This window comes from Ursus americanus, chromosome 11 (assembly GCF_024610735.1).
Source record: "Ursus americanus isolate L20-20 chromosome 11, mUrsAme1.1.p, whole genome shotgun sequence".
NCBI lineage: Eukaryota > Metazoa > Chordata > Mammalia > Carnivora > Ursidae > Ursus > Ursus americanus.
This window is the reverse complement of record NC_142137.1, coordinates 38,246,955-38,260,525: the sequence shown is the minus strand read 5'-3', so window position 1 is coordinate 38,260,525 and position 13,571 is coordinate 38,246,955. Positions and strand designations below refer to the sequence as shown.

Genomic DNA, 13,571 nt, shown 5'->3' with positions numbered 1-13,571 from the left:
GATGCAAAAGCAGAAAATATCTGAAAAGAAGAAAGTTATTTTGCAACTTAGCGAACTCTTAGCATATTTTTACATAAGTTTCTGAAATAGTATATGGACATTGTTAGTCTTCATCCTGAGTTAAAGATTGGTTAATGATCACAAGATTTGATTATCAATGCATGTGAATCTAAAATTTTAAATTGTCTGCATAGGGAGGTTGTGTGGAAAGTAAAGTTCTAAACTTCTCGAGAACTTCCAGACATGTCGAAAGTACCTGAGGAAAATCATACGATTCCACTTGCATTTTTCAAGTCACTTCATGTTATGCTTTATTTTTTAAAAAGCTTTGAAAGTTCATGTAACTATGAACACTGCACGAAGTCACGACAGACACCACTGACATATTCCATAATTATAATAAGATTGTTTTTATTTAGTCCATCTATGCAATCGTGGCTTTCTTTTCTAATAAATGTGTACCTCTGCAAACGCTTAGTAACTACCTATGCAATAGAAAGTAACTGGTCATTCTAAAGTAAGCTTCAAATGTGCTTCTTCACACAGCTGCACACACGTGTGTACTAACACAATTCTTCATTGCATCTGCTTCAAGTTAGCAATATTTCATAAAGTACATGGCAATAATGGCACCTTGATATAAATCTATATACTGCTGAACGTAAATCTATCCTTTCAATAGTTTATGGCACATACACCTTGTTCCATAGAGGAATCTGATGTACGAAAAAAAAAAAAAAGGGCAATGTTGAATTTTCTTACTCGAAAAAAGCTGTCTTTTCAAACTCAAGCAAGTTATGGTCTTCCATATTATAACTAAGTGATTTTCACTGAGGATTATCTGAGTCATTTTTACAACATTTAGATAAAGTACTCTTTGATTCAACCAAACATTAAAGAAAAACAAAAACAAAAACAAAATAAAACTGAAACATTTTCTCAAGCTGCTGAGTTGTCAATAAGAAGTTAGATTGTTCTAACAATTTTGTTAGATTGTTAGATTGGGCCACTATATCCAACACTGCAAATGCAGTGATGAATTTTGTTACTATCTGAAATCTTCAGTTTCTGAGCATTAAAGACAGCAATGATAAAAAGAAAATTACCTTCTTGAGATTAAGAGCTTCAACTTTGGATTGTGCACATGGGACAAATCTGTTTCCAGAGATCACACCCCTTTTTTATAGGAATCACCCTAAAATCTGAAGTCGGAGTAACCATACATCTCAAAGATTTTAATTTATGATATACAGAGTCAGACACTTTTTCATAAACTGGCAGTTTTGTATTGAATCTCTGTGGTATGAAATTCTAAATTCTTGTCTCATAAATGGATTTCCTGGCTTTTAAAAGAAATGTATGTTTATCCATACTTGTCATCTGCCAAATATTAAACGAAATGCACATTTAATATAATTAAAAGCAAAGATATAGAATCCTGACAGGTAAATTTCTCTGGCGCGTTTGTCTCTGTCCCTCAACTATTAAAAGATTAAATACTGCGTCTGCTCTGATAATAACCTGATGAATGAGGTTCCCGTCTCCACCATACCAACAGCTACTTCATCCTCTACAAAGGTCAGTTGCAACTTGACGTAAACATAAATATTCCTTTAAGTCTAATTAAAATAGAAATATTCTACTTACATAATTGGAAAGAAATATTTCCAGAAACTTACTTAGTAAAGAAATGTAATAAAGTTTCTGTCCTAGACTATCTTTGGCTTCCATTAATTTTAATAAATCTAAGATTTATCTGCACAACTACCAATAAACATGCCCGAATGTTACAAAAACACACACTAAACACTTCAGAAGTAAACAAAACTGGGTGAACTTCTGTGTCCATCAATGGTACATGAGTCCTGACTTACTCTGGAAACATGGCTACTTATCAAACCACTTCTACTCAAAATAGTTCAAAGATACAAAAAGTTTCTTTACAAAGATCTATCAAGAGCAAAGGAAACCATATACACCCACCTATTTTGTGTGTGTGTGTGCAGTGCTTTGCAATTATTAAATTGCAAAGGAATTATTTTATTTAAAATTAAATACTGTATCTCTAAGAAGTAACAGTTACAAGGAATCTCTGAGGTCCTTTAGATGTGATTATTTCACCTTATCGAAGCAATCAATGTTCTTCGTCCTTTGCTTTTTGTTCTGCATCTGCATTAACATGGCTGCTAATTATATTAGCCTGGTGGCACATAAAGTCTGAATGGGAAAAATCACATGACTGTTATAGAACTTCCTTAAGATTCAAATGCATACTCGCTTAGACTGAACACTCCTATATTACAAGTACCTCTATTTTGTTAGAGAACTTAGCTTTGATTCAGAATTTCTGTTCCATCAGCAATGTAGCACTTCTCCAATACACCATCGCATATATGCACACACATGAACAAAGACACACACGCAGAGAGAAATCTTTAGCCTTATCATGCCACTTTGTATATTTAGCTTTCTCATTTGTACATTTAGGTTTTTCCAAGATTGTTAAGTTCTTGAGAAGTTTGTGTTCATCACACAAAATGCCACTTAGATCTAATGCCTGCAAGTGCCATAATAAAGCCCTACTATGCTAAATGATTAAAAGTTAAATCACATTTTAAAATTTTTAAATTGAAAATAGCATAAGAATGCTCTTACCCACCCACTCATTCTCACAGTTTCATGCTTTTACACAGTGAATCAGCAAATGTATTCTTTTCTGAATCATATATGAACATAGGAATGTTTTGAAAACGTTTATACAATTTGGCGTACTTGGGCTAACCATTGATTTAACAAAGTAAACTCTCCCATTGTTCTGAGTAGCTTTACCATTAAGAGTAAAAATCCTTTATTGCAAAACTTAAATGAATATGTAGCAAAAAGAAATAAATTGGTTTATACATCACTGAAAAAATATATTCTTAAAATTATATTTGTAGTTCCACCTTTTTCTTACAACCAAGTGCCTAAGTAATTCACAGATCAAAATATGCATCATGACCTAACTTTCCTAGGGGAAGAAAAACACCCCAAGACAATACGCAACTAAAAGCAATGCTTCAGCTATATAGTAAACAAAACAACAACAAGAAGAACAACAAACACTCGGGCTTCCAGACTACTGATAAAACAATGAAGACCACTTAAGGAATTGTTCTATCAGTTTCAACAGCAAATCTTTGCTCTTTTGAACACTTTACTGGTTGGGCTTTCAGAAATCTCCTTCAGTCTAGTAGTCCTCTCAACCTTCATGAAACAATTGTTGGAAATGTGGGTGGCTTTTCAGATTAATTTATACTTTCCAAGGAAAGCTATCTGATGGCAGGAGTGAGCAAGTACTCCTACCTCAAATTAACCACTTACAGTGGTATATTTTTCACCTCTCAACTATCCTCAGCCCCTCCTATTGCCCTTAGAGAATTTAAATTCAGAGACATGACGTTTTCCATTACTGGCTTCTTGCCTCTTTGCAAACGTACAACATTCCTCAAAAAGTATATATAATTCTCCATCCTACAGGATCAGACATGTCTATTTCAGGAGCAATTACATACATAATATAAAATAAAATATTTTTCTTTAGAATTGTTTATAATAATTGTGATTCAAAGGCTACTCGTTCAGTTTACGGCAGTGGTGTTACTGAGTTCATCTAACTATTTCTCTTCAATCTACATACTTTCAAAACTCAACGTGGCTTCTACATCAGACTGCTGTAAGGATAGCATCTGCCCTACATAGTGGTCTGTTAGAGCTTATACTTACAAGACAATATATTCCTGGAAAAATAACACACGTCAATGAAGAAACAAAGATACTGCCAAAAATTAGTATATGGAAGAAAAGTCAAAAATTCCATCTCTCTGTTTTAACACCTGTATAGTAAATTATATGCGACAACCACGTTGTTACAGTAATAGGAATGCAAAGCATAAAGGAACAAGAGATACATCCTGCTTTGCTTAAAGAAATTAAAGACAAGTTTAACCCGCACCTGCCAAACTGTCTTCAGAGGAACAGAAATAGGTAGGGGCGTAAAGGCTCACCTCTCCTGTACCCCACAATGCCTCTCCCTGAAATCATTTTAAATATAGGCAATATATCTGTCACCTTTTCTCTTTTATTTTTCCTTCCATTCTAATCAATGGCAGACCCTTTACTGCACTCCCCAGCCCAGTATCTCAAAGGCACATGACAGAATAAGAGGACCCAAGTGTCACTTACCAGTTGCATGCCACAGATAAAGATAAGCGTGCACCTGCCACTGCAATAACCCATGGTTTCCGAGACCCCTGCCACAGCCAGACTGTCCCACGTCGGCCACCGTCGAGCCCCCACTTTATCCAATCAGATCGCGGGGAAGAACAGGCAAACCTGCCGAGGGCTCGGGGGCTCCGGGCTGCTGCTGCCAGCGTCCTGGGAAGTGACAGGCATTAGGACCTGCTGGCGCGACGGCGGCGGCGGCAGCTTCAGCCGCGCCCGCCAAACATACCTTCACTCGCTCGGTGCACACGCCGTGCCGCGGGCAGCGCCGCCCGCGGAGACGCGCCCGGGGCCCGCAGGGGCAGCAGCGGCAGCCTCGCAGCGCCGCCGCGCCTTCAGGCATCTGGCCGCGAAGTTTCGCCCCCGCCGCTCCTCGCGCCGGCTCGCCCCACGCCCCCCAGCGCGGCCGCCGCCCGACGCGCGCTCGCCCCGCGCTCTCCGCGCGCCGGCTTCGGGGGCGGCAGAAGCGCGCGCGGGGCGCTGCCCGCCTCCCTGCGCCGCCCGCGGCTTCTCTGCGCCCGGCGCTGCGGGGCCAGGCGGGCGGGGGCGGGGCGCGGGCCGGGCGGGGGCGTCCGGGCTCCGCGGTCCCGGGCGGCGGCGGCGGCTGCCGCACGCAGTGATGCCAGGTCCGCGCCGCGTCCTGCAGCGGCACTGCCCCTCCCCTCGCCCAAATGTGTTAATCCTCCTACAACAAATCCTTCAACTGCTCCCCGCCAACCCTTCCCGAGACGTAAACTTCTTGTCGCTCCGCAGGGGCTGCAGCTGAGGGGCTGTTGGCGGCGATGTCTAGGCGGGAACAAGCGGCGCAGCAGCGGTGACTGCGGCGGTGGTGACGCTGGGGACCGCGGGGCGAAGAGTCCGGGCAGCAGGTCCGTGGCTTCCTGGGCTTGCGTGGGTCCTGCTCCCTCAGCCGAGCCTGAAGCACTAGGCGCGAGCGGGCCGCGTGTGTGCGCCGGTGTGTGTTTGGGGAGAAGGGACGAAGAGAAGGGTTAGAGAAGGGGGGTGGGGTGATGAAATAGGGGTGCAGCTGCGACATCAGGACGGGTCGGAAAGCCAGCCTGGCGGACGGGTAGGAGGAGGGGAGGAGAAGGGGCGCAGCGGCCGCAGACGTACTGCCAGCCGCCCAGCGCCCGGCGCGGGAGGATATCTGCAAGGGCCGGAGCGTGGAGAGTTACGGAGACGACCCTGCTTGGGAAAAGGGACCGGGTTGCTGGTGGAGTTGGTGGGGGAATTGGGGAACCGGAGAGAGTAAGGACGCAAAGAGTTGCCGTTGCTGCTTCAAACTGTTTTCACTCGAGAAATTAAAGAATCGGAGACCATTTTAGCACTCAATTACTAGGGCTTTAAGGACCGTCCCAGCTGGGTGTGGACTCCTGAAGGTGATGCCCCAGACCCCGCTCCAGAGCGCCGGCCAGAAGCAAGGCAAAGGCTCCTGCAAAGACCCGCTTCGGAGCCCGCTGCTGCCACCTGCGGGAGGAAATCTAAAAAGCGAATAAGTTGGTCCAGGTGGCGGCCTCTGGGGTCTGGGGTATTCAGGATCCAAGGGTCAGGTTTCCTTTATAACCCCTGGCAGCTGGTGAAAGTATTACCGACTTTCCCAGAAGGTGAAAGGGTGGTGTGGACTTCCTCTGGGGAACTGAGTTATTAAAATGAAGAGCTGAGACTGATGAGAAAACAGAAAAGGAAACCAAAAAGCAAGCATGCCCCATACCCTGTAGGATAAAGACAGATGAAACCACTTCAGGCAAGGAGCTTTCCATAGCAAATGGGATTTGGCCCTTCTGATAAAATGGCATTTGTGTAGGATAATGTTATGCTGGGAACCACAAATAAGGATCCCAAATGATTGCTTCCTTTGAATAAATATTATGACATACCAGAATGACTAAATATAAAGAAATTGAGTAGGGCATAGGGCCCCTAGTCTCCAGAAGCCTGGTACTCAATTTTCAGAAATGACTTGTCAATCGTAGAGAGCCAAAAAGGGATTTGATTTGTTAAATTTTTGGAACGCAGTTATTTTATTACTGTAATGTAAATGTCTGCTTTTAATCGCCCTATTTGTAAATGGGCTTTGCTCTGAAAAGTGTCTTTCAATGTTTAATGGAATTAAGAGAACCCAATCTATGCTCTTACCTACGGCCAGACCTGGTAGGTAATACGTGCTCCACAACCTCGGTAAAAGGAAGCCAGAGGTGTCTAGTACAGTTGTTTCTTTTAGTTGTTACTTTTCTGCCTCTACACACATGTTAGCTGTTCAGTAGCTGCTGGGGATGCAGGTATTTCGTACTGGCAAACAAAAAGAAAGCTGTTAAGTTGATGTTGAATATTGAAGAAGCTCCTACTGTTGTGAAAAGCATCATATTATCTTTTTAAATTCATAGGAGCAACAATGCATGGATCCAGCACTGGTTCCCCTGCAATGGTTTCCCTGCAACACCAACATCTTTAGGCTCTATAGTTAAAGGAAAGCATAATGCTATCGGTAGCTGACTCTCAGTGCTCTGCCCATACTCCCTGAATACTTGCCTTTCAGTACATGCCCACCTTCTTTCATCAAGCACTTGGGATTCTCTATCTACAGGCTCTTTCTAGTCACAGAAGGTGCTTGACTCCAGAGTGAAGTTACAGATGTGAGAACAATTATTGCCCAATAATGGATGGGTGTTGGTGAATCAATACCCCAACTTCTCAACCCAGAGATGGGAAATCCTGAGACATACTCTAGTCCACATCATTAATTTCCCCACCAGGACTGAGCCCATAATGCCCATGGTTTACCATTTTGGTTCATTCATGCACCCGGAATTAGCTTCCTTCCCTTCCTGCCTTATTTCCCTTCTCCTCTGTGCTTCCTGGGTTCACCTCCAAACAAAATCACTCAAAGCCTTGTGTCAGAGCTGCCTCTTGAGAAGCCCAACATAAGGCAATCTGTAAGGGCTTTTATTCCTAATCTGGCATCATAGGCACTTTATTCTCAGAAGAGGGAACCGGATACATGTTTAGTGTTGAACATTCATTATGTGCACCTACTACTTTGTGCTACACCTGCATCATCTCATTCATTACAAGAAACCGATGAGTTAGTGAGAAGTTCATCTGAAAGATACAGAAAGTAAGATCTAGAGGAATGAAGTATCTTGATCACAGGTGCACATGTTCTTGGTGGCAGAATTAGTGTGTGAAGGCATGTCTGTGAGACATCAAAATTCACTTTCCAAACCACTCTGCTGTACTTTATTGGTATTTTGCTATACTTCCTTGCCATTATTTTGGAATTCCATACAGAAATGATAACTTACAAATATTTAGCAGAATGATCACACATATTTTATCCCTTTTCCCAGCTTTATTGAGATCAGATTTTGTTATCTCTAAATTAAGTTCACTTTGCGTCCTTTAGATACGGTATCGTCAACGCCTCCCTTACGAAAAGATGCCCTAGGTAGGGGTACAGTTCCACTCCTTAAGGTAGGTATGTCCTTTCTGTTCCGTTTCCTATTATCCTTGGAGCCTTAGGGAAAAGAATATAAAGAGAATCCCAACTGTCCCCTTGAAGGGCATGAAGGAGAGAGGTCTCAAATTGGAATGTCAATTGCACTTTCATTCGGAAATAGTCATACCCTATTCAGCCATATAAGGCTTTCCTTGACTGGTCTGGTGATATAACTTTTGTTAAGTATCTTGTTTCTGTGGGGAGAATGTGTCATATATTACACATCTCCGTCTGACTGACCTTGGCATCCTACTTTAAAGTACCTTTCAAGGTTATTTCCCACTGATTATCTCATTTATCTCTCAGAACAATGCATGGAATCCAGTAGATACACAGCCACAAAGTTGCTGTCTGGTCAACATCCAATCACTTGAACAAAAGCAGGAGCTTAAGTCTGACTTTGTAACACCACTGAGCAATTGCACTCTAAGTTTTACTCTGTTCATTATAGTTTAAAAAAACATAAAGGCAGCAATTAACTTTACAGTCACAAACCAACAAAATTGGTTCATTGACTATTTTATACAAACTTGGATTTTTTTTCTTGTTTGGAAAATAATAGTATTTTCAAAACAAATTTTAAAAAGAAAATAATCTGGGGCGCCTGGGTGGCTCAGTCAAGTGTCTGACTCTAGGTTTTGGCTCAGGTTACTATCTCAGGGTAGTGAAATTGAGCCCCAAGTTGGGCTCCATGCTCAGTGTGGTCTGCTTGAGATTCTCTCTCCCTCTCCCTCTGCCCGACCCCCCCCCCCCGCCAGCTTGCTCGCTCGCTCTCAAAAATAAACATTTTTTTTAAATAAAAAGAAAAGAAAAAAAATAATCACCCATAATCCTTCTACCCAGAGATAATCTGTCATTTTTGCACAAACCATTTTTTGTAAAAATGGTATTATATCATCCATAATATATTTTAATCTGCTTTTTCTTTACATTTAATAATAGATCAATAACATATGTCTGACTCATTAACCATTAAGCTCACGAATTCGGCAGCCAATTTGACTTCATATTCCAAGCTCTGATGCCATTTACCAACCATGTAACCCTAGGCAAATCACTTAGCTTTCTGTGCCTTAGTTTCCTTATCTGTAAGGCGTAATGAGTAGGGGGAGTAGTAATGCACGTATATCATAAAGTTGAGAAGATTATGTAAATGTCAATATATGAAAAGCTTTCAAAACAGGGTCTGGCACATACTTAACATTTCAAGACTGTTAATTATCATTATTCTTCATACAATGTAGCTTTAATCACTATATAACATTCTAATGTAAGCAAGTATCTCGATTATTTAATTCTTATCCTTTTCTTAGACATACAGGTTTTGTGGTGAACAAAATAATGGCCCCTCAAATATATCCACACCATAATCCCAAGAACCTGTGAATACATTACTTCACGTGGCAAAAGAGACTTTGAGCACAAATTAAGAACTTTAAGATGGGGAGAATAGCCTGGATTATCCAGGTGGGCCCAGTCTAATTGCTTGAGCCCTTAAAAAGAGAACCTTTCCCAGGTGGTGAAGTGGAGGGAGACAGAGGGTAATGGAAGAAAAGGAAGAAGAAGGTCAGGAAGATGCAAGGTGAGAAGTTCAACCCACCATTGCTGAATTTATAAATGGATGAAGCGAGGCAAGAGTCAAGGAATGTAGGTGTCCTCTACAAGCCAGAAAAGGTAAGGAAATGGAGTGTCTACTACAGTCTCCAGGAGGAACGCATTCATGCCCCCAGCTTAATTTTAGCCAACTGCTACTCTTGTCAGACTTCTGACCTACAGAACTGCAAGATAATTAATATGTGCTATTTTAGGTACCAAATTTGGAGTAATTTGTCATAACAGCAATAAAAATCCAATACAGTTTACTTCCAATTCTTCAATATTATTTTATAGTATTTAAATTTGTAGGTACATTTTTGCCTATATTGTGATCACTTCCTTATGATACATTTCTAGAAGTTACATTTGGGTCAAAGGATGAGCAAAAATATAATGCTTTTAATAAACAATACCAAATTTCCTTTCAGGGGTTCTATCAACATATACCTATAAGAAATGTACTTGCCATTTTCCCTTTGCCATTATCAGTAATGGATATTATCTTTCTTAAAAACTTTTCCATCTTCCACTGTAATTTACATTTCTTATGTAACGATCATTTCTTAAATACCTAGTAAATATGCTGAGGTGGACTGTGACCCATAAATATATCACATTGTCTTCTGCCTTTCTGTGGTGATTTCTCTTGCAAGTTCAATTGCATTTCTAATAATTATTATCCAATGACAGATTCTATACTATGGAACCTTAGCAATGAAAGTCCATTTATTTATTTAACCAAAATGCTGGCCTTCAGAGAAAACATTGAAGAGATGTTGGTAAGCCAACATGACGGACTATGCCATCATAAGGACCAGATCAATGCCTAACCAGTAATTTTTCTTGTACTAAATACCATTTAGGTTATATACTTCTAAATTAAATTATTTTAATTTGTAATTTATGTAAATTTTACTTATAATATAAAGTAAAATGCCACAAATAAGCTGGGATCTCACCTATTTGCTAGTGATCAGTTGTATCCATTAACTTGATTATTTTTAACATTTCAATCATATTTATTATGAGATATTTTAAGGCTTATTAATACAATTATCTTACAAATATAGAATCTCAATTATAATATTGTTTTAGTAAATTATCTCATAGAAAGGCATGCAATTTAAGAAATAAAAACAATTGTTGAGATTAGAAAAGCCATATTTTCATCTTTTGATTTTCTCCTAACTTGTGCTGTTTGTTTGTTTGTTTGTTTTTAACATGAAGAATCGGAAAATAGGTGTAAGGACAGGCCTACTGTTCTAATTGCTGTCGTAATAACCCACTCCAAATATAATAGCTTCAAACAATAATTTTATTATGTTTGTGGATTCTGTGGGTCGGGAATTCAGAGAGGGCACAGAGGAGGAAGTGTGTTCCACACTGTCTGGGGCTTCCAGCTGGAGAGACTTCCAAGATGGCAGGTGGCTTCATGGCTGGGGGTGGCCTTGCGGCTCAGGGCAGGACTCATCTCCAGATTCATTTACTCACAGGTCTGGCACATGGGTTGGAAAGGCTTGAGGACCAGACCTTCAGAGCATGTATGCGGCCTGTACTTGCAGGCTGGCTTCCTCACAACATGGCTGCTTCAGAGTAGCCAGACTTCTTACATGGCAGCTGAGCCTCGCAGCACGATGTTCCAGGCAATAAGGCAGAAGCTGGACTGCTTTTTATTAACCCATCCTCAAAAGTCACCTGGCTCCACCTCCCTCATATTCTTTTTTTTTTAATTTTTATTTAAATTTAATTACTTCACATATAGTGTATTATTAGTTTCAAGGGTAGAATTTAGTGATTCATCCATTGTATACAACACCCAGTGCTCATTACATCAAGTGTTCTCCCTAATGCCCATCACACAGTTACCCCATCCCCCTACCTACCTCCCCTCCAGCAAAGCTGTTTGTTTCCTACAGTTAAGAGTCTCTTATGGTTTGCCTCCTTCTCTGTTTTTATCTTACTTTATTGTTCCTCCCCCATCTTCTACTAGTTAGAAGGAAGTTACAAGCCCACCCTACCTAAAGGATGGGAAAACCTAGATCCCCACTATTACCAGAGGAACATCAAAGACGTTGAGAGCCATGTTTTCAAATCTGTTTTAACCATTGACTAATTAAAAGGAATCATAATTAAAGGGAATTTACTGTTTCCTCAACATTAAAATAAGTAAAAATTAAAATTTAGACATAATGCTATTGTATCACAATAAAAAAAATTACCTTTATACCAATATATCAGGGAAACAAGCTAATTGAATATAAAAGTAAGTGTTGCTCTGAATTAACCAGAATGAAAAATGATTATTAATAATTTGACTTTGGGTTTCGTATACTGTGGACAAGTAAAGGGAATATATTCTATCCACTCAAATGACTTCACATTCTCAAGGGCAAGCTAAAAGTTGGGATTCATTTCCTACAATTATGAAATGAGGAATTGAGTATTTAAACCATTCAATTGAATGAGACTAAACAAATGATTAGTTTTTAGTGAAGCAATAGTAATATGTACTCTACATTTTTTCTATGTAATTAAGATTTATTACACAGCTTGAAAGTATCTCTCCAGATAATGTAGTTACTGTAAAATTTCTTTATTTGCTATGCTTTCCCCAGTTTATCTTTCTACAACCCTAATAAATACCAATTTAATAGAATATTAGAAAGTGACAAAGAGAAATGTTAGGAAAGTAGATGTAGTGTACTTACTTATAATAGGATTAATTCAAAATCTTACACAGTGGTATGTTTTGAGCTTCTGGAGGGAAAAAAAATAAATCCCTAAACACAGTTGTGTCTTTTTTATAGTTAAGACGTTCAGTAATATAAATATGATATTCTAATCAAATGTTTGTTTTCCCTTTTTGAGAGAGAAGGAATGAATTCTTTAGTGGGATACTGGATTTAAATTGTCCTTTTTAAATCTGGAGGTAGATGAAAGATTCAGGCATTTTGTGTTTACCTTCTTTTGCTGTGAGCTGGAGGATATGTAGAACCATGGCTTCCTTATAGGTCTGTTCTGGTTCAATTGCCCGTCCTGGCACTGTCCAGGAAAGACAGTGATTCTGAAATGCTTCCAGTGGGCTTTGCCTAGGTATTTTGTGGTAAACATGAGTGTTCCTTTGACACCTTCTGATGATGATCTTGGAGAGGGGGCATGGCCAATAGCCACCCACTTCCTGAAGTATTTTTGTTTTCACATATGCCTCTTTGGCAAAACCACATAAGCACTAACTTCAAATCACAATAAAATTCTCACTAGTCATAATACTGTTCAGCCCAACAACCGACTGTCTCTGTGTCACAATGTCATCATTATATGTCTCCAGACAGCACTGCCAGCCTGACCTAGGAATCCTCTGTGGGACCATGGGGAATTTCTGGTTACTGTCCAAATGACTTAGGAGTCCAGGGGACACTGGAGAAATGTATCCAGGCAGTCACTCTGTCCAACCATATCACCTTGCCAATTTACTCTGATGCTGCGGCCCCATGTCGGGCTTGTCAGAGTGAAAAATATGGCAACAGTCTACACACACCATTCAGGAATTTCACCTCAACCAGAGTGGGTGGGGAAAGGACCACAAAACACCTTTACCTCTGTCTGCTTCCCCTACTTCTGCATACCCTGCTTTCCACCAGTCCTCCGGTGGTTTAAAGTGGTGAGTTTCCCTTCTCTCCCCCCTGCCTGGTCAGGACTCTCCTTCTTTCTTCTAAGAGGAGGTAATAATAAGAGAGTAGGGTGCAGGGGGAGAGCTGCAACATAGGGAGCTGGCTCAATGTTGTTGGAATGGCAGGTCTGAATGTGCAGGGGGAGAGCAGCCAGCAGAGAGGGAGTGTGTTAGACCTGTTAACAGGTGCAAGTTGAGTGAAACACATATATTGCCTTTAGGGATAGGTGGGGAGACTCTAAATATTACCATAGCAGAAAGAAAAATTATTCAGAGTCATAAATCAGTAGAGGTGAGGGCTGAGGGCCATGGCAGTTCTGACAAAGGGAAGGTAGTGTCACCTGGGTGAGTCAGGAACAGAGTATTTTAGCTGGCTTAAGGTTTGGAGGTAGAAACATCACAGATCCAGGCCCAGCAAGTACGTTATTTTAGCTGCAACACGGGGAGCCTGGACAATATTGTTGGAATGGCAGGTCTGAATGTCAGTCAGAAGAGTTTGGCCTCCGAGTGACAGTGAGGAGCCCATGAGATATCTCAGAGAAAGGA

The 13,571-nt window shown here is 40.7% G+C and overlaps 1 protein-coding gene across 2 annotated transcripts in view; it reads right to left on the bottom strand.

The window, feature by feature from the left end:
- Window positions 1-4,604, bottom strand: part of NKAIN2 (sodium/potassium transporting ATPase interacting 2) — a 935,859-nt gene extending 931,255 nt beyond the window's left edge. For both annotated transcript variants that reach the window (XM_087865453.1, XM_087865454.1), the window contains exon 1: window positions 4,225-4,604. In XM_087865453.1, the coding sequence (XP_087721579.1) occupies window positions 4,225-4,278 (54 nt within the window). In that variant the 5' untranslated portion in view covers window positions 4,279-4,604. The remainder of the gene's footprint in view (window positions 1-4,224) is intronic.
- Window positions 4,605-13,571: the final 8,967 nt, after the last annotated feature.